Source organism: Balaenoptera musculus, chromosome 8 (assembly GCF_009873245.2).
Source record: "Balaenoptera musculus isolate JJ_BM4_2016_0621 chromosome 8, mBalMus1.pri.v3, whole genome shotgun sequence".
NCBI classification, from domain to species: domain Eukaryota; kingdom Metazoa; phylum Chordata; class Mammalia; order Artiodactyla; family Balaenopteridae; genus Balaenoptera; species Balaenoptera musculus.
In genome coordinates this window covers 25,431,310-25,453,993 of record NC_045792.1, presented here as the reverse complement: position 1 = coordinate 25,453,993, position 22,684 = coordinate 25,431,310, and the positions used below count along the sequence as shown (strand labels likewise).

General features: G+C 34.8%; 1 protein-coding gene across 1 annotated transcript in view; it reads left to right on the top strand.

Moving 5' to 3' along the window:
- Positions 1–15,255, top strand: part of GUCY1A2 (guanylate cyclase 1 soluble subunit alpha 2) — a 415,463-nt gene extending 400,208 nt beyond the window's left edge. The window contains exon 8 of the mRNA XM_036861930.1: positions 14,285–15,255. Within this exon, the coding sequence (XP_036717825.1) occupies positions 14,285–14,492 (208 nt within the window). The 3' untranslated portion in view covers positions 14,493–15,255. The remainder of the gene's footprint in view (positions 1–14,284) is intronic.
- Positions 15,256–22,684: the final 7,429 nt, after the last annotated feature.

The following is a 22,684-nucleotide window of genomic DNA, read 5'->3' as shown; positions in this document are numbered from 1 at the left end:
AGTCACCACTACTGGGCCATTTTCCTGATACTCAGGAAACTAGAAACTGGAGCCTTCTTCTGCAAAATTCTAATCTGATAGCCAGGGTTAATAGTCAGTTGCCAAAAGAAAATGGAATCAACTTAACTTCTGACATTTAAATCTTGAACGAGTGACTCTAATTGTAGGAACCTAATAATCACTCAGAAACTTAGTTGTGAGGAATTTGAAAAATGTAGTTTCTAGCTGGGTAGCCATGTGCTCATCTAAAACTCTATGATTTAGTAAGAATAAATTTGGAAGGGACAAATAACTCTAGAAGTATACAATAGTTTATTTTCCTTGAGATATTGAATGAAAATGGCTCTAAATTTGATCAGGTGAAACAGGGGGACTAAGTAACAGTCTATATACTGAACAGTGAGATTCCCAGCTCATTTCCTCCATTTAACTTCCAGAATGCTGGAAGCCACGTTTAATGCCACAGGCATGATTGGAACATTGTTACTTGGACAAATTAGCCCAAGGGAAGAATGCTAAATGTATTGATATTTGGGAGCCCTAATGAAATGCCCAAAAGAAACCCACAATTTTATAAAATCTTGCCACACATAAAGCTTCCAATCAGATTGTACTGCATCACAGTTAAGTAAAAGGGACTTCCAATGATATTAGTCATTTTTGAATGCCTTTAATATGAAAGAGAAAGACCAAAATAAGCACGCAAACAACAACAACCAAAAAAGAAAAAAATCCCAACAACAAGTAGTCAATAAGCATTTGGAGGAAATGGAGGCAATATAGAGAACAGAAGAAAATCAAAAAGGATGATTAATATTGTCATAGATTTAAGATTGTAAGTAAGAACAAAACACTTAAAAAAATGAAACAATCATATAACAAATACGAGCTCTTGGAAATTAAAAATATGATATCTGAAGTTTTAAAATTGTTTTAAAATCCTTGTGAGGATTACAAGATAATATTAGAGGAAATCATGCAGAAAGTAGAATAGAAAAATGAGCAAGTAAATCACAGAGAAAAGAAAACAAACTGGAGGATCAATTTACCAAGTCCAATATATAACTAAGCAGAAATCCAGAAAGAAAAATACAGAATAAATGTAAAAAATTATCAATGAAATACCAAAAAATTCTCAGAACTGAAAGATATAACTTTGTATATCAAAAGCTTCCACTAATGGTCATTTAATGAATAAAAAATGCATTGAGACACCATTATCATTAATTTGTATAAAACCAGAGACAGAAAGATGATGATGATGATAAAAGAGAGAGAGAAAGAGAGAAAGACTGACAGAAAGTTTATACCCACCAGAATAGGAAATGGAATGACACCTGACTTTTTAGCAGCAAAATATTGAGGAGAAAATAATTTCCAATCAAGAATTTAATGATGCATCAAACTAATCAAGTTGAGAAAAGAATGAAATAAAGACATTTCAGATATTCAGTCTTCAAAAAGTCACTATCCTCATATACTTTCTTGGCCTCAGCTCTGCAAAATGCCTCATATATTATTGTCTCTTGCCTTGGTCTTAATGAATTCTTTGGTGAGCAGTAGCATGGAAATGAATAGACAAGTTTGTGATTACTTTGGTAGATAGCATTCTGAGTTGTTGCTCTCTTATAACTTTGCATATTACACAGGTCTTTTTAGTTGTTGAAACAAAGAAAAGATTTTCCAATCTTGCATGATGATTTCAAACATGCAGATGTTAGAGGACTGCACATCTAGTTGATCACTATTAGAGACTGGAAATACATCTATTAATTTCAGCAAGGTTTGTTTTGTCTAGGGAGTTACCCCTGACATCAACTCAGCTAAAACAAACAAATAAACAAAAAACACTTTATGAAAAGACATTTTCAGCAAAAATAAAAGTTCCTTCTTTCCATCTCAGTCCTCTCCTGCCCCATAACTATTACAATCAAAACTAGCAATGCATTTTTTCAGCACCTAGCTCTTAGAAGGCATTTAGGAACTAACTGTTGACCAGCTAACTGCTGAACTCATTGGCCAGAAGACTGCATGAAGGTAAAGCCTGGTTTAAGAATTGTATTACTGGTTATCTTTCCTAATTCTACAGTCTTGGAGTAGTATGAGAAATGCACATAGCAACCAGCCCTAAAGGCCTCCCTAATTAACAATCAAATCAAAGTATAGATTTGGAGAAAAAGGAATTGAGTAATAAAAGATCAAATTCTAACCTAAGCCATTAGTTTAGAATAATAAGCCATTAGGTTAGAATAATATATAACCATCAACCTGTATATATGACAATTATACATATGTCATATATATGTATATATGACAACCTGTATATATGACAATGAAGTATGATCTGAAGAAGACAATAAATCCTAGAATAGGATGCCTGAAATGTCATGGTTACAACTTGATTACTTTTTTAAACTCTGGATCTTGTGTTAAAATGGAAATTACATTTAGGTCATTTGTACCTCAGTGTGATTTAGTTTCAGGTCCTTTTCCAAGACAGAATACAGGAGAGCACAATGCTTAGTGAAAACAAGGGGGAATGGGCAAGAGCTGAAGGAATCAGAGAACAGCTTCATTGCACAGCAGTGAGGGAGCAGCTTCATGGACCTCCATGGAGGTCCGTGGCATGCTTGAGGGCCATCCGATGATCTGTAGAAGCACTTAATTTTCATCTTGAAAATCAATTTGTAGAAAAAACTCTGTTGAGAAGAGGAAAGGTGACAGGCAGGTAAACTAGGATTTGTGTGGCTTCTGAACACTTGTTAAACATGTTGAAATTCCCAAGTTGTATATCAACCACTTAGGGATTAGAGCTGGAGATTAATTTAGATTTATGTAGAATTTAAGCTTCCATATCAGTCCTGAGTTGCTGAAGAAATGGACTGCTAGGCAAAGCTTTAGAGCCAGCCCAGGGACTTGGACTTAATAAAGCATATCAGAAGGGTCAGAAGTTCTGAGGTGATCAGTGTATAAATTCTTAATCCCTGTATACACATTTGATCATTTATTTATCACCATGACTCATCATGACCAGGTGTGCTGTGTGAAATGTTTCCCCCGACCTCCTGCACAGACCCGCCAGTAATTCATTCAGATTTTCCTATTGAAAATCATCTGAATATTGCACTTCAGTATTTATATATACAAAACTTGCTAAATACTGGGTATCATAGGAGCTTGGATCAATTTATCCTTATGTGCTCTCATTTTTATAATTAAAATTTAAAACTGTATTTAGTTTATTAATACCAAAACATATACTTATAAAAGAATAAAACTCCATAAAAGTTGATGCATTTGTATTTTAGCACAGTATATATGAGATGAATTTAAAATGTCAAGAAATTAATTCATTATTAAAAGTTTCCTCCCAGACAAAGTCCAGTGAATTATTTAAGTTGTGGCATCCAAAGCCACTACTACACCCTCTTTCAGTCATTTACAAGGGCTTTCATAGAAGTTTTCCCAATTTTATTATTCATTGTCATAAAAATCTCAATTATAGCAAAATACAAAGACCTTGGTAAGGCAAACAAACTGTAAAGATAGCAAAATTAGGGGGCTTAACATGTAGGAATAGAGAAATGTAGTTTATCTAGAATCCTGTTTGTTGATAATGGGCCTTTAAGGAAACTTGTTGGAAAGATTGAGCTTATGGCTCTATTTTATAATTGGTGGAAGTGAACTTTATTGCTCTGGTTCTAGAATTTTGTACTAAGATCCACAGTAATCATTTCTCCCTTTGCCCTACAGAATTTCCTCCTTTGGATTTTATCATATGTTGTACCATATGCTGGCTTGTATTCTTAATTTCTATCATCAGTATTTCTTGCCCTTTAAATTTTATATTAACATATTCTATGCATGTCCACTTACTCTCTTCCATTCAGAGGACTATTTCATCATGTCACAAGCACTCAACAAGTGTCTATTGATTGATTGGCATCATTGATACCCACATGTTGCACATTGATGACTGTTCTGAGCTAAGAAAAATTATTCTGGAATTCAATGCTAAATTAAACTATTGTTTAGGGAATCTTACATTTTTTTCTTCTGAAGTAACTGATTGTATATTATATGTAAAGACAATCAACATCTATAAAAACAAAAAGAAAGCAAACAGGACTAAAATGACTTCCATTCTGATTGTCATTAAGGCTTATCTACATCTCAGTTTAGTTATTTTGTGATGTAAAGCTATCTTAAAGAGAAGTGACCAAGATGGTAGAGTAAGAAGACCCTGAGCTCACCTCCTTCTATGGGCACACCAAAATTACAACTATTTACAGAGCAAGTATTGATGAGAACAACATGAAGACTAGCAGAGAATATTTTATACAATTAAAGCTATGAAAAATGAACCACAATGATATGGATAGAAGGGACAGAGATGCACTGTAATCAAGACCCATACCCCTAGGTAGGTGACCCAGAAAAGGGAGGATATTTACAATTGCAGAGTTTCTCCCCAAGGAGCAAGGGATCCAAGCCCAACATTGGGCTCCCAAACTCCATATGGGCTTCTCAGTCCAGGGGTCCTACACTTGGAAGACAAACCCCCAGAATGTTTGGCTTTGAAGAGCAATGGGGCTTACTTTTGGGAGAGACAGACGGCTGTAGAAATAGAGACACCATATTTAAAGGGTTCATGCAAAATCACATGCTCTGGGACCCAGGGCAAAAGCAGTAATTTGAAAGGACCCATTTGCTCTTCTTGGAGAGCTTCCAAGAGAAGTAGGAGACACCTGGGACTCTGTCTACTACGAGGACACTGGTGGTTCTGACCAGTACCATTTTGGAATATTCCCTCTAGCTTTTAACCACTGGGACTCAGCCAGTCAGCACCAGTTCTGGGAAGCCAAAGGCCAAACAGCTATCTGTGTGGGGATAAAATCTCACTCATCATCAAGTCGGCTGCTCTGAGCTCCAGCTGCCCCGGGACATGGTTCCACCCAACAGTAGGATGACACCAGCCTCAGGTCACCCTGGGCCCTGGCCCACCCAACAACAGGCAGATGCAAGCCCAGGACCACTGCAGCCTTACAACCACCTGTTTCAACCTGACCCACACACCAGCAGGTTGGCACCAGCACCAGACTCAAGATCTGCTGAACACTGTCCTGCCCATCAGTGGGTCAAAATTAGTTTCTGGACACTTTGGTGCCCTCAGCCAACTACCCTAAGATCTGGCCCCTCCCAGCAGCAGGTTGACACCAGCTATGGGGCCTTTAACCCTCCAGCCAGCCACCACAGGACATTGTCTCACCCACCAGTGGGCCGGCACTAGCCCCAGGAATACCCAGGGTTCTGTATCCAGCTGGTTCATAACCCAGCCCTGCCACCAGCAGACCAGTACTAGGAATGGAAGTTCCCAGTTGGTGCAGCCAGTCATGCCAGGACCCAGTCCTATCTACCAGTGGCCTACAGCTTTTACCCTAGTCAGAATCTGGCAACCAACTGGACCTGGGGCCAGCCATGTCTACCAGTACACCCACAGTAGTCAGTCCACCACAACAGAAGGGCCCATGTAGCCCACATAGAGAGCACCCCTAGAGCATATAGCTCTGGTAACCAAAGGGAAGTGTGCTGCTGGGCCCCATATGTCATCTCCTACATAAGACCACTTCTCCAAGATTGAGAAACATAACAAATCTACCAAATACGTAAAAATAAAAACGGAGAAATAGGCAAAACTAGGCAAAAGAGGAATATGTTCCAGAGGAAAGAGAAATATAAAAACCCAGAGGAACTAAATGAAGTTCAAGATAAGGAATTTACCTGAAAAAGAGTTCAAGGTAATGATCATAAAGATGTTCAAAGAACAGGGGAGAAAAATGAACGAAAAAAGTAAGAAGTTAGAAGTTTTCAACAAAGAGTTAGGAAATGTGAAGAAGAATGAAACAAACCTGAAGAATACAATAACTGAAATAAAAATACACAAGGAGAAATCAAGAGTAGATTAGATGATACAGACAAATGAGTCAGTGGACTGGAAGACAGAGTAGTGGAAATCACTCATGATGAACAGAAAAAGAATTTTTTAAAAAGAAGAGAGCTTAAGAGACCTCAGTGACAACATCAAGCATATTATTAACATTATATAATGTTATGTTCTTCTACTTCCAAGTAGAAGAAGAGAGAGAGAAACAGGCAGAGAATACATATGAAGAACTAATAACTGAAAACTTCCCTAACCTAGGGAAGTCAACAGACATCCAGGTCCAAGAAACACAGAAAGTCACAAACAAGATCAACACAAAGAGGACCAGACCAAGACACACTGTAATTAAAATAGCAAAAATTAAAGATAAAGAACATTAAAGCAGCAAGGGAAAAGCAACGTGTTATGTACAAGGGAATTCCCATAAGACTATCAGGTGACTCTGCAGGCCAGAAGGGAGTGGCATGATATATTTAAAGTGATGAAAGGAAAAAGCCTGCAACCAAGAATACTCTACCTGGCAAGCTCTTTTCAGATTTGATGGAGAAATCAAAAGGTTTACAGACAATAAAAAGCTAAAAAAGTTCAACACCAAAAACCAGTTTTACAAGAAATGCTAAAGGACCTTCTCTAAGCAGAAGAGAAGAGGTCAAAACTAGAAACATGAAAATTACAAAGAGAAAAATCTCATTGGAAAAGGCAAATATACCATAAAGGTAGTAAATCAACTATGTATAAAACAAGAAGGTTAAAAGACAAAAGTAGTAAAACCAAACTGTATGCATAATAATAAGTAGTTAAGGGATACACAAAAAAAATTGATGTAAAATATGTTTGAAACAGTGAATGTGGGGGAGAAAAATTCAGGGTTGGTAAGATGTGTTTGAACTTAGAGATCAATAATGTAATATAATCATGTATGTATATTTTGCTAAATATAAACCTCATGGTAATCACAAACCAAAGATCTATATAGATACATAAACACAAAAAAGAGAAAGGAATCCAAACATTAAAGATAATCATCAAATCACAAGGGAAGAAAGCAAAGAAGAAAAATGGAACAAAAAAGAACTACAAAAACTACCCCAAACCAATTAATGAAATGGTAATAAGTACAAACCTATCAATAATTACTACACATGTAAATGGACTATGTGCTCCAAAGAAAAGACATACAGTGGCTGAATGGATACATATATGTTGCCTTCAGGATACTCACTTCACATCTGAAGATACACACAGACCAAAAGTGAGGGGGTGGGAAAAGATATTCCATGCAAATTGAAATGAAAAAAAAAAAAAGCCAGGGTAGCAATACTTATATCAGACAAAATGACTTTAAAACAGAGACTTTAACAGGAGACAAATTAATATATCACTTAATGATCAAGAAGAAGATTTAAAGATTGTAAATATATATACCCAATGTAAGAGCATTTAAATATACATAAAGCAAATATTAACACACATAAAGGGAGAAATTGACAGGAACACAATAATAGTAGGGGACTTCAACACCTCACTTACATCAATGGGCAGATTATCCAGACAGAAAATCAATACGGAAACACTGGCCTTAAATGACACATTATGCTTGATAGGCTTAATGGATGTATATTGAACATTTCATCCGAAAGCAGCATAATACATATTCTTTTCAAGTGCACATGGAACATTCTCCAGGATAGATCACACGGGCTAGGCCACAAAACAAGTCTCAGTAAATTTAAGGAAAATGAAATCAGATTAAGGATGTTTTTTGTTTTGGTATAAGAAGGGAAGTCAACTATAAGAATAAAAACTGCAAAGGTCACAAACATGTGGAAGGTAAGCAATATGCTACTAAACAACTGATGGGTCACTCAAGATATCAATAAGAAAATCAAAAAATACCTTGAGACAAATGAAAATGGAAACATAACAGTTCAAAATCTATGGGATGGGGCAAAAAACAGTTCTTAAAGAGAATTTTATAGCAATACAAGCCTACTACAGGGAACAAGAAATATCTCAAATAAATAATCTAATCTCACACCTGAAGGAACTAGAAAAAGAAGTACAAATAAAACCCAAAATTAGTAGAAGGAAGGAAATCATATAGATCAGAGCAGAAATAAAGGAAATAGAGAATTTTTAAAAAACCAATAGATCAGTGAAAATGAGATATGAACTTTTGATAAGATAAACAACATTGATAAACATTTAGCCAAACTAAAAAAGATAGCCCAAATCAATGAAATCTGAAATGTAAAAGAGTAAGTTACAACCAACACCACAGAATTACAAAGGATCATAAGATATTACTGCAAACAATTATACATCAATTAAATGGACAACCTAGAAAAAATGGAAAAATTCCTAGAAATGTATAATTTTCCAAGACTGAACCAAGAAGAAATAGAAAATATGAACAGAACAATTACCAGGAATGAAGTTGAATCAGTAATTTTAAAACTCCCGTCAAATAAAAGTGCAGAATCAGATGGACTCAGAGTTGAATTCTACCAAATATTTAAAGAAGCATCAACACCTAATCTTCTCAAACTATTACCAAAAAGTTGAAGAGCAAGGAATACTTCTGAACTCATTCTATGAGGCCAGCATCAGCCTGTTACCAAAACCAAACAAAGACATCACAAAAAAGAGAACATTATAGGCCAGTATCAATGATGAACATGGATGTAAAAACCCTCAACAAAACATTAGCAAACTGAAGTCAACAATACCTTAAAAGGATCATATACCATGATCAAGTGGGATATATCTCAGGGAATCAGGAATGGTTCAATATTTGCAAATCAAACTATGTGATAAACCACATTAACAAACTGAAGAATAAAAATTATATGATCTTTTCAGTAAATGCAGAAAAAGCTTTTGGCAAAATTCAACATAGATTTGTGATAAAAGTTCTGAACAAAGTAGGTATAGAGGGGACATAGCTCAACATAATAAAGGTCTTATATGACAAATCCAAGCCAACATCATATTCAATAATGAAAAGCTGAAAGCATTTCTTCCTGAACAAGACAAGTAGGCCTACTCTCACCACTATTATACAGTACAGTATTTGAAGTCCTAGCCACAGAAATCAGACACACACACAAAAATTTTTTTAAAGAATCCAAGCTGGAAAAAAAGAAGAAAAATTGTCACCTTTGCAAATGACATGATATTATACATAGAAAATCCTAAAGATGCCACAAAAGAAAACTACTAGAACTTATCAATGAATTTGTTAATGTTGCAAGACACAAAATTAATATACAGAAATCAGTTGCATTTCTATACATTAAAAACAAACTGTCAGAAAGAGAAATTAATAAAACAAACCCATTTACAGTTGTATCAAAAAGAATAAAATAGTTAAGAATAAATCTAACTAAGGAGGAAAAAGACCCATACTCAGAAAACTATAAGACACTGAGAATAGAAATTGAAGATGACACAGATGGAAAGATATATAATGCTTATGGGTTGGAAGAACTGATATTGTTAAATGACAATGGTACTCAGGCAGTCTGCAGATTCAATGTAATTTCTATCAAAATACCAATGGCATTTTTCACAGAACTAGAACAAATAATTCTAAAATTTGTATGGAAATACAAAAGACCCAGAACAGCCAAAATAACTTTGAGAAAAAAGAACAAAGCTGGAGGTATCATGCTCCCTGATTTTAAACCATACTACAAAGCTACAGTAATTCAAAACAGTATGGTACTGGCAGAAAACAGACACAAAGGTCAATGGAACAGAATAAAGAGCCCAGAATTAAGCCCACAGTCATATGGTCAATTAATCTACAAAAAGAAGAATGAAAATACAATGTGGAAAAGATAAATGGTGTTGGGTAAACTGGACAGAAGAATCAAATTGGACTAATTTTTCACACCATATAAAAAGTAAAATCAAAATGGATTAAAGACTTAAATATAAGACGTGAAATTGTAAAACTTTTAGAAGAAGACTTAGCTAATATGCTTTTTGTCATTGGTTTTAGCAATACTTTTTTGGACATGTCTCCTTAGGCAAGGGAAACAAAAGCAAAAATAAACAAATGGGACTACATCAAACTAAAAAGTTTTGCACAACAAAGGAAACTATCAACAAAATTAAAAAGCTCTCTACTGAATGGGAGAAGATATTTGCAAACCACCTATCCAAAAAGGAGTTAATATCCAAAATATACAAAAACTCTTACAACGCAACATCAACAAAACAAAAACACAATTTAAAATCTGGGAGAGAACCTAGGTAGACATTTTTAAAGAAGACATACATATGGCCACCAGGCAAAGGAAAAGATGCTAATCATCAGGGAAATGCAAATAAAAATCACAATGAGATATCACCTCACACCTGTCAGAATGGCTATCATCTAAATATCAACAAATAACAAGTGCTTCCAAGAATGTGGAGAAAATGGAACCCTAAATCACTGTTGGAGGGAATGTAAATTGGTGCAGCCATTATGGAAAACAGTATGGAAATTCCTTAAAAAATTAAAAATAGAACTATCAAATGACCCAGAAATTCCACTCCTGGATGTTTATCTGAAGAAAACAAAAACACTAAAAAGAAAAGATTCATGCACCTCTGTGTTCACTGCAGTTTTATTACAATAGCCAAAATATGGAAGCAACCTCAGTGCCCATCAATAAATGAATGGATAAAGAAGATATGGCATATGCATACAATGGAATATTACTCAGCCATAAAAAAGAATGAAATCTGCCATTTGGGACAGCATGGATGGACCTAGAAGGTATCATGCTATATGAAATGTCAGAGAGAGAAAGACAAATACTGTATGATTTCACTTTTATGTGCAAGCTAAAAAGCAGAACAAATGACTGAATATAACAAAACAAGACCAGCATTATGTATACTGTGAACAAACAGGTGGTTGCCAGAGAGGAGATTGTTGGGGGAAGGAGAAATAGTTGAAGGAGATTAAGATGCACAAACTTCTAGTTACAGAATAAATGAGTTATGGTTATGAAATGTACAGTGTGGGCAATATTGTCAATAATTATGTAATATCTTTGTATGATGACATATGGTAACTAGGCTTATCATGGTGATTATTTTGAAATGTATAGCAATATCAAATCACTACTGGGTATGACAGGAACTAACATACTGTTTTAGGTCAACTATACTTCAAAAGTGAACAAACACAGAAAAAGAGAGCAGATTTGTGGTTACCAGAGGGGAGTGGGGGGAGCAGGAATTGGATGTAGTCAGAAGGTACAAACTAACAGTTACAAGGTAAATACGTACTGGGGATGTAATGTACAGCATGAAAAATGTAATTAGCACTGCTGTATGTTATATATGAAAGTTGTTAAGAGAATAAACCCTAAGAGTTCTCATCACAAGGAAAAAAATTTTTCTGTTTCGTTAATTTTGTATTTATATGAGATGTTCACTAAACTTATTGTGGTAATTATTTCATGGTGTAAATCCAACCACTATATTGTTCACCTTAAACTTATACAGTGCTGTATGTCAATTACATCTCAATAACACTGGAAGAAAAAAAAAACTATCTTAGTATAGCTTTATTATTTATCGTAGTGCTAGGTTTGACTAGGAGTTAACAGGTCTGGACTCTACTTTCAGAGCCAACACTGTCTTACTGCTCCCATTATCAAAGCACTCTATCTTACTCTGGACTCACTTTTACCCTCCATAAATTTGTCAGAGAAGAGCATGTTTAGACTTTGCATGGAGTTACATTATGTGGATAAGTGAGATAAGTTAATTGAAAGAATTTTGAAATGTTAGAATGAGACTCATTTACCTATATCCCAAGTTAATATAATCACTGTGTAATATTTTTAAAGGAATGGTCAATTGGAAGTTTTTAAAAAGGAAAAATTGCAATGAGATATCACCTCACACCTGTCATAATGGCTATTATCCAAATGTCAACAAATAACAAGTGCTTGCAATAATGTGGAGAAAATGGAACCCTCAGTCACTGTTGGTGGGAATGTGAATTGGTACAACCACTGTGGAGAACAGTATGGAGGTTCCTTAAATGACTAAAAATAGAACTACCATATAATCCAGCAATCCCACTCCTGGGCATATATCTGGAGAAAACCTTAGTTCAAAAAGATACATGCACCCTAATGTTCACTGAAGCATTATTTACAATAGTCAAGACACGGAAGCAACCTAATGTCCATCAACAGAGGAATGGATGAAGAAGATGTGGAGATGTGGTACATATATAAAATGGAATAGCCATAAAAAAAGAATTAAATAATGCCATATGTAGCAACATGGATGGACTTAGAGATTATCATACTAAGTGAAGTCAGTCAGATACAGAAAGACAAACATCATATGATATCACTTATATGTGGACTCTAAAAAGATGATACAAATGAACTTATCTACAAAACAGAAACAGACTCACAGACTTCTAAAACAAACTTCTGGTTACCAAAGGAGAAAGATGGGGCAAGGGGATAAATTAGGAGTTTGAGATTAACATATATACACTACTATATATAAAATATATAATCAGTGAGGACCTACTGTATAGCACAAGGAACTACTCAATATTCTATAATAACCAGTATGGGGAAAAGAATCTGAAAAAGAATGGATATATGTATATGTACAACTGAACTACTTTGCTGTACACCTGAAACTAACACAACATTGTAAATCAACTATACCCCAATATAAAATAAAAATTAAATTAAATAAATAAACTGAACAAGTAAGAATAAAATCTTTAAAAAATCTTTTACAAGGCAAAATACTACAACAGTCATTCATAAGTGTAAATATAGATTGCTCACATTATAAGAATTCTTAGTACTACCAACTGTTATTTTCAGATAATATTTTTATCCATTAAGAACTTTTGACAAGGAATGATTCTTTTTTTCTCTTTAGTGTAAAGATGATTATCATTGCTTGTGCAATGATCTTACATTTTTCAAACACTGTTTATTCTCCTTGCACTCACTGACTTTTTCACTTTGCCTTTTCTCTGTCATAATGGTTCCTTTCACCTCCAACCCATCTCTTATCCTGAATAACTTGGACCTGCTATTAACATTTACCTGTCTTAGGAAAATGAGTTGTTTTTAGGAAAAAAGTGATAGGTTTGGCTCCACTGTGCCTTCCAAATAAAGTCTAAACTTTTAGTTTTGGACTTCAAAAGTTTGTCTTAACCTACTGCTTCAGCCTTAACTCTCACTCTTACCTCATTCTATAATGGTATCCAATAGTTGGAAACATGTTGATCCTGATCATAATTCTCTTGTATCTAAACCTTTGATTATGTTGTTCTCCACATTCACTTATTGAAATTCTGCCCATCTTTAGTACCATCTCATCCATGAAGGTTTAGTGGTCATCCCACTGTAAACTTTTTCCCTCTCTGGACTTCAACACCTTTTTGGATTCACCTTTCTTATGGCATCTAGCCTATTGTTTTATATTACTTTTATATTACTGTGGCTTTTGTTTGCTTATTCAGTTTTTATTTTCTGTTTCTTTTATTCTCTGTGTCTATCTCTTTTGACAAAACTTTAAGCTTCTTAGCTTGTTGTGTTCTACTTATTATATTCACAACAGAATCTAGGAGATTTTTCTAGGGCAATAAGAAGCAGCCCATAAAAGTTGTTGAATTAAATTGAACTTCTGGACCACTTTTTTAGGTACGGCTATCAAACTGAACATTTCATGGAACTGGACAAGAATAAATCTCCAGTATTAGTGTACTAGAAAATTGTCTTTAACTATGACTGGATGGGAAGAGTCAAGCTGTTTGACAAATAAATGCTAGTGAGTTTAGAAAATATGTATTGCTAGAAATCAGTAACCAGATATCACAGAAACATGGAATTATGACTGCTGTTCTACAAAGCTAAAAACTTGATTTATGTGTATGACACATAGGATTTAAATCTTATTGAGAGTCTACAAAACATTAAAGGAGTGCTCCAGAATTAGGCAGATTTTTAAAACAGAAAGAGTAAATCCTGCATGTTTGAATAAAAACTTGTATTATGCAGTTTCTTTAGCCTTTTGTTTAGGAAAAAAATCAACTTTGAACAAATATTTTCCAGTAGCACCAAGAACAACTTTGCTTTTTTAAAATTATTATTATAGCGTGAAGGTATTTTCTCCTGAGAAATAATATTTCCTAGTATTTGGAATGTAATGAAGGCCACATCTCTACAAAGAATGAAGGCATTTAATATGAGCTCAGTCATTGATAGGCTTCCCGAGTCTTTAAAATTTGTGTCCATTTTTTCTCATCTCCCCTGCCCATATGATTCACATTATATATTTTCTTCTTAGATTATTAAAACGAGAAGAAAGTTTCACATTCATTCCTCGGTCCCGTGAAGAGCTTCCAGACAACTTTCCAAAGGAAATCTCTGGGGTCTGCTATTTCCTGGAGGTAAGAACTGGTCCTAAGCAGCCAAAGCCTTCTCTTTCTTCATCGAGAATAAAAAAGGTTTCCTACAACATTGGCACAATGTTCCTCCGGGAGACAAGCCTCTGAGACCTGCTACAGATCAAAGACTCCTCCAAAAAGCACAAGCCCAGAACATGGGTCATGACAGGAGAATGGAAAGATTGTTCATCTTTCACTGCTCTGTGGAGGACAAACAGTGGAATTTCTGTTATGTCAGGCAATAATCCTAGAAAAAGGAGGGTGATGACTATCAACAAAAAACTGGAGGGCAAAGTGGAAATAAGATGTATCCATTCTTATGAGTGTTTTTGGTCATATATATATTATGTATAATATATATATGTATTTTAATTAATTACAAGTGTGAGGCCCCTTTCAAAACTAACCAATAAATAGATTCCATGTTTTCTTGTTTGTCACACATACAGGTATCTTTCTCTATATATTTGTATCACTTTTGAGAGCCAGTTTTGATTATATATTCCTACATTTAGTGAGTGGGTATGAGAGGAATATTTTCTAATTTTGTTTTTCTGAACAGACATTTCATACATATATCATGGCAGTGTGGTAAACTTCCCAGCAGGAAAAACTGTAACTTGGCAAAATATTTTAGGGATATTACCTATTTTTATACATATCTCTTCTAGATAATTTCACACAGCATTATTAGATTTTCACAATCTGCTACTGTATAGTTGGTATATTATGTAATTCCAACATATTAATAGAATATAGTTTCACTTATTTAGAGAGATAAGTGCTTAGATTGAAAATACACATAACCTAGGATTTCAGATGCTGAGAAAGCATAGTATATCTGCTTAGTAAATATAGCTTTTAGATTTGATTAATGCAGCATAGAATCCAGAGGAAATGGCATTTCCTAATAGCAAATGTATGTTTCTGTAACCAAGATTAAAGAAAGGTCTTTTTGCTATCTTCTAAGAAATATCAGTGAAAATAAAATGATTTGCTACATTGGACCCTTTCAACTTAGCACTTCTAAATATAGGTAATTTTTACAATGTGCTAAATTCTAATAAACAGCATCCTACTAAATGACATGTAAGTCCACCCCCCTGCCCCTGTCACCTTCTTCAAAGGATGCTTCCTAAGGACTAACTGCCCCTCATGGGAACAAATCGCTAGATACTGGCATTAGTGAGAAAGAGGTGTAGGATATTTTGCCAAGAAGGTTGTTTATTCTTTCATAATAAAAACAAGGAAAAAAAACTGTATTTTATGGATTTGAGATTTTTTTTAATGTTCTTCTGCAGTTTATTTGATGTGGCTTTTAAATTCAGTGAATCACCTTCATTAATACTGAAGTATGTCTAACCTTCAGACCTAGTAATCACCAAAGTTACAGATAGGTTTCCATTGCTTGTTCTGCTAAATGAAAACCTGTTCCCATTAATTAACAGTGCATGAAAATATTATTACACACTCACCCTGAAATTAGGAGCACAGTGTGTCCAGAGTTTCTTATGTTGGATCAGATATAGAATCTAACTTTCTCTTGAGGTTAATGAGTTGGAAACATTTGTTTCCTTGAAACCTTGTGGTGGCCATTTTCTTACTCTGATAGGTATACTCATTGGTAGCTTATGTCTACTGAATACAATATATTTTTTCTGGTTAGGGATTTTGGCTGCATTAGAATTTAGTTATGAAATAACTCAGTTAAGGAACAGATTAACTAGTGTCCAATGTAGTCTGTGAGGATTAATTAGTGTTTTTAAGTTCTCTAAGTATACAGCTAGAAAATATTTTTAGATATGCAGATTATTTGTTATAATGGTGATCATTTTTATAATTGTTGAACTCTGTTCTCTCGCTGGGGCTTAAGAGGACACTAATGCAACACTTTGCATGTGGAAACAGGACCTAGATCTGAATCCTTGCCTGTCCCTCCCTTCCTCGGGTCTACGTTTCTGTTTTTAACCACATGTGGGCAAGAAGGCCAGGGTCTTTATAGGAGGCTGTGGAGGCTGAGGACAAGTTTCTCTCATGGGAATAATTACTCACAAAAGAATTTCTTTAGGGGGCTGAGAGATTAACTCACTTCTTTCACAGGGAATAGAGGGCAGGCTTACAGTCAGTGTGGAAAGAACAGGCTCTGGGGGCACTTCAATCCTCTTGCTGAGAATAGGAAATACCTCAGCTATGCTGATGGGCTTCTTATAGCACAGGAGCATGGGGAGAGAACCAAACTCACTGAACTCATTTATGCTTATTCTGCACAGTAACTTAAAGCTTATTGTGATATAGTAAATCATAAGTGTTTTAATCATAAACAATGTGTTTTGTAACCATAAGGCTGAAAGGGACTTCCAGGAATCATCCAATTAATTCTCTACTTTTTGTAAAGATTTGTCTAAGTAACTATTCTAAACATATGGTTATTCTCTCCATACTTAAAAATACCTGTGGGAAGCATATTTTAAAAGCATCCTTGACAATCCACTTCATTATCTAGTACTTGGTGATAGGGTTTAGGATAAGAATTGTATATACATTCAATTTGTCAGAAAAATAACAAGCTCTTTCTTAGTTTATATGATTTTACTTGGAGAAGAATAGCTATTTACATTGTCACAAATGTCACAATGAAGAATGTGCCAGAGATCTATTAAATATCACAAACAGGATGTAAACTACATTTTTCATAGCATATAATCTAAATTTATCTTTGAAGGTATAGTCTGAGGCAATGGTCTGATCTATTACCATTTTGCCAACCTAGTACAGTTGACTTATTATAGCTACACTATTCCTATATGTATTTGCAAAATACAGTGTAAAATGGCATTTCATTCTAGCTGCAGTCATAGAATTTAGAGGCTGTGAAAAAGCATTGCATTTTTATATGTCCTATAGAGTACAATACATGTATCCTCCATTAGGAATTGTGATTGTAATAATGGGTGGCTGTTGGTATTTCATTTGAATAATATCTATATGGTATTCTCATGTACAAACTATTAACATACATCATGCATTTTAGCATGGCAGATTAAATGGAATTTAAATGGATGTCCCTTTAGAAATCAAGCATTATTTAATTGGGGAAATGGCTCTAACCCACTCTAAAATGGATACTTTAAGATCCAATTTGGCACATATAGACCCTCTGTTTCAGTATTCTTTCCAGCAACTGATTTGAAGAAGTTACTTTATGACTAGCCATCAGTACCAAAGCTTCATGTTGGCATCAGTATCATTTTGATGGAATGTCATTGTTTACAAATAAATGAGTTATATAACGAAGTCAGAAACCCCCATATGTACCCAAAATATACTGCACAGTATGTGCTTTGTGAACCTTGATAAATAGGTAACAGCCATAATAAAAAGAATAATACTCAATGCCTGAAGAGCACATAGAGTTGGGGCTCTTGGCTGTGTAGTGCTGGGTGGAGAAGGGAAAGAAAAAACAGCTTCTAGTTAACAGTTTGGTCCAACTGTCTAAAATCTGCCTTGATATTCATCTCTTCTTTTATATTTCAAATAGTTTTGATTTCCCTTTTAATACTTGATTATGTGTGGAATCCAGTGAACTGTGTATGACCTATTGTGACTCTGAGACAGGCACTGATGCCTGAGACTTGAGAGTGAGTTTGTGGATTCAGTGCTTCAAATATGAACTCTTGGGGTTTCACACTGTTCTTATCCAGTGATAATAGTAACAGAAACATAGTGTTTTATTGTGAAAGTGCAAAATTGTGTGCCTTTCCAGGAAAAACAGAACAAAATAGGACAACAAATAAAGCAAAATCTCATTCACAAGCGCAGGAAGTCTTAATTTGGTGAATTCCTCCAAAGAGTTACAGCAATAAAGCAAAATTAAATTGATAGATACAAAAGGCAAAGTCACAGAGAATTTGGAAAACTGCCAGGCTGTGTTTTTCCTACAGAATCATATTGATACCAGTTGAAATGGTATATTTGAGGTTGTGAGGTATGAAGAGGGAGCTCAAGATTATCACCATTATTAAATATATTTTTTGAAGGCTCCCTGGGTTCCTGACTTGCTGAGGGCAAGTTTGTGGATCATCAGAGCAGACAGTAAAACTTCTACATGTAAGTTTCTGTCTTGTCATGCATTTTAAGCACAACTTAACCAATGCCCAGACCCTCTCCTACTCTATACTGTCACTGGAAACCATCTCACCAAGTCAAGTTTGGCTCCATCAAACACCATTCCCTTTGTATCACTGAACCTAACATGGCCATAGAAAGAGTTGTTGATGCCTGTTTCAGGCAGATTGCAAGACCCACACAACTCTAGGCCCAAGTAACAAAGCACTGCTGAAGTGAACTAACCATTCTCAGTTGTGCTAGGGCATTGCTTCCACCTGTAGCTTCTCTCTGCTTCCTTCAAAATACTATCTGACTCCAAGCATTTGGTACAACTTCCATAAATGTTCCTTCGGAATGAGTTACACATGGCTCTGAATAGGCTCTGGGGGGCACCAGATGTCTTTCAGCCAACAGTACCTAGAAACTCAAGTCCAAGAACCAAGCCCCATATTGTAGCCTGGGTATTTCTATTATTAAACTATAGATCTTCAGCTAAAAAAATTATGTCATTTCAGAGGCTTCTATAAGCATATCTTATTAGATATAACCTGAAAAACATGATGCACCAGAGGCTTAATTATTAAAGTTTAACATATTACAGTCTGAATGATGATTCTTTAAGCATAGTTCTTGATATGAATACGCTTAATTTACAACCAGCTGATTGAACATACACATAAATTGTGTTAACATGATTGAAAGAATTTTATTGTTAAATGGGTAAACTGACCCCAGCTGTGGACTCAATTTAAGGCTCCTCACAGTGGTGAATGAAGAACAGACACTGATATTATACACAGATTAACATAAATTTTGTCAGAGCATTTTGAGATAGTGTGCAAAATTCCTTCCTCACACTTGATTCAAACAGTTGAAGCCTAAGTATTATTTTCCTGTCATCTTTCTGTTTCCTTCCTTCCTTTGTTCCTTCTTTCCTTCCTTTTTCCTTTCATAAAAGTCATTGTTCCTTCTTTCCTTCCTTCTTCCTTTCATTAAAAAAAGTCATTGATACATTTATAAACAAGAAGAATCACAGCTAATCTTATGTTGTAGAATAGTTTTAGTTTTATAAAGTAATAAATATTCTGTGTGTGTGTGTGTGTTGAATGTAGATATTACATGATTAAAAGGAGTGACATTTTGGAAGGACTTGGGATGTAGAGAAGTAAAGTTTGTGTCTTTATTTATTTATTTTTCTTTTTTTTAATTTTGGCTGCACTAGGTCTTCGTTGTGGCACACGGGCTTCTCTTGTTGTGGTGTGCAGGCTCCAGAGTGCTCGGGCTCAGTAGTTTCAGTGCACAGCCTTCTCTCTAGTTGTGGCACATGGGCTTGGTTGTCCCGCAGCATGTGGGACCTTAGTTCCCTGACCAGGGATTGAACCCACATCCCCCGCATTGAAAGGTGGATTCTTAACCACTGGACCACCAGGGAAGTCCCTGTGTCTTATTTCTATTGTGTTGTGACCAGACCATAGCTTCAGCCATGTGCCTCATTGCCAATTCCATCCTTATTAAGAAATGATCCTGTTCAATGGTTCAACTCATCAGCTTGGCAGTACCTGACTACTTTAGGAAGCTTGGCAGTATCTGACTACCTTAGGGACACAAATTACTGGACTTTACCTTCAGAGACTTGGATTTGGTAGGTCTCAGGTGGAGGCCTAGGAATCTGTATTTAGAAAATCACTCTAGGTAATGCTAATATATAGCCAGACTTGGGAATCAATGAAGAATATTCAAATAATCCCAATTACTAGGAATAAATGCAAGTTGACTAAGATAGAAATATATTATTTCATTCATACTTATTTTGAAAAGCTAAATACTCCAGGCTTAATAGCATTATTTCTTTCACAAGTTTTTAATTTTAGCTTTGATTTCAAATTTATAGTCTGCTTTTTGAGCATAAGTCTTCAAGCTTCAAGTCAACACTGATAAGCATGAGGGATGAATATTGTTCACTATAGGGCTATTAGACATACTAGGTACAGTATAACTTTCTTAGTTACTGCCAGAGCTGTGCAGTACATCACAATATTTGTTGATCCTTACCAACAAGATATGAACTATGAACGTTTGGACAGAGAAGCAAATGTCAAAGTGACAGCCTTATTCCCAAATACTTTGATTTTTATGTTTGAAACATCACCAACTTGATACTTAGTCTCACTCTGTACTTTTCTCATTGAATTGTACATTCATCTAAAACTTATTTCCTAGCAATATCTTATAACAACCTTTCAAGCAATAATCTAAGCCATGATGATGATGCCATATGAAACTTGCACTTCTGTGCACTTCATAGAACCCTTAGGGAAACAGAGACATGTTTTATATAAGCAATAATATAGGTAGTGTGGACTTTTAAAAGATATTCACCATTCTACTACAGTAAAATGAGCAGCAAGTGATAGATAAAAATTATCTGAGCAGATAACATACTTAATTTCTCTCACAAGTCCTTCATTTGCACACATGCTATGAAGTAGTTAATATATTTTGATCAGATTGTTTCTGATGTATAATTATTGATACCTATCATAATATGATTTCTATTCCTCTCAAAAGATTGTATATGTATTGTTGCCCAGATTTTCAGATCTTTGTAATATATAGTAAATAGGAGTATTTAAGGATAGATAAATGAGCAAAAGTATAGTATGGGTTGGATAAGCTGATCGAGAGTAGGCTGGGCAAAAATACAGATGCATCTTAGGACAAGTTAATTAATTCTACTGTTGGTTTGATAAGGTCTGAGATGATGAAAGATTAAAGATAAAAATAATTATTATCACTGTTCTCTGCGATGGCAAATGTTTAGTAAGTACAATACTATTTTGGCTTTCAGAATGTGATTGGTTGAAATTCATCTGTAGTACAATTTTAAAATGTCTGAAAATCATTATGTAGTCATATTTAAAATAACCTGTCCTTCTCAGCCATTTTGATGATACCACTAAAGCTTGCAGGTTTTGAAATGAATAATTCATATTTTTACTTTCCTTAAAATATAACTTTAATCAAATGTGGCACAGTCAATAATAGTCCTTTAGTAGTTAAATTACTCCTCCATCATTTAGAATCATGAATTAGGATTACAGTTAAAACTAACTAGTAAATTTATGATACACTGAGGTACTTCTAATCATCTGATTATTATTTAGCAAAATCATAAAGCTTAGAATCCATTCCTAATCCTCTAAATAAGATTACAGTTCCTATTATTGCCTAGATGGTTAAACTCTCTTCTAATCTTGAATCTGAACACAATTGGAGTCGTGGGTGGGTTTGCTAACATTTTACCTTCCTATTACCAACAGCAAAACTTAACATCTTCCTACCCACGATTTATAAAATTCTCCTATAAAAATCAAACAGGGCTGTTGAGTCACTGAGAAAGTGTTTTTTTCCCACTGAGAAAGCATTTGACAGTCATCTTTTTGTATATCATTGGATGCTTAACCCTTAATAAGCATACTTTTGATAATAAATAATAAAAAATACTTAATTTGAATCCATTAAATTATAGTGAATCTATTTTCTCAGTTAATTCATCTAGTTGTTGATCAGACCACTCTTAATATTAGACTTAAGTACTATTGCTTATTATTTGAAAGCAGAAGAGACAAGAAAAACTAAATGGCAAGCCTAAGTAGTAGTTTGTTTCTAATTCTTTTGATACATATTTTTACGAATAAAGGAATTGGTTTATATTTAATCTTCCTCTGTGGCCTTTTGGCTAGTTGGAGATAAAGAAGGGATTCTACTAAATGAATTTTTACTGTAGGCTATTAAGTATAATTAAATATAAGTAGGACAGTAATGTATTAGTTGGGGTAAAATCAAAACTGTGCAAAATTTCTTCTTCACACCCCCGCACTCTTTAAAGACAATTCTTCCCATTTTGCTGCCTGGCAGTTACATGTCAGACTCAGAACATAGGGACAGATGGAGGGGGTGGGATGGGCAGGAACTTTAGATGAGACTGAGCAAAGAGATTTAACTTTTTTCTTTGTGAAAGTATATATACTCCTAAAAGGGAAACAGTTTTCATAATAGACACATGTAGTTTAGTGAAAGCCAAATGACTTATTTGCTCATTTTTATTTAACAAAGAAAAGAGAAAAAATCCCTCATGAGCTATTTTCAGTTTTCTTAGGAGGTAGCAGCAACCTCTCAGCAGGGGCACACAT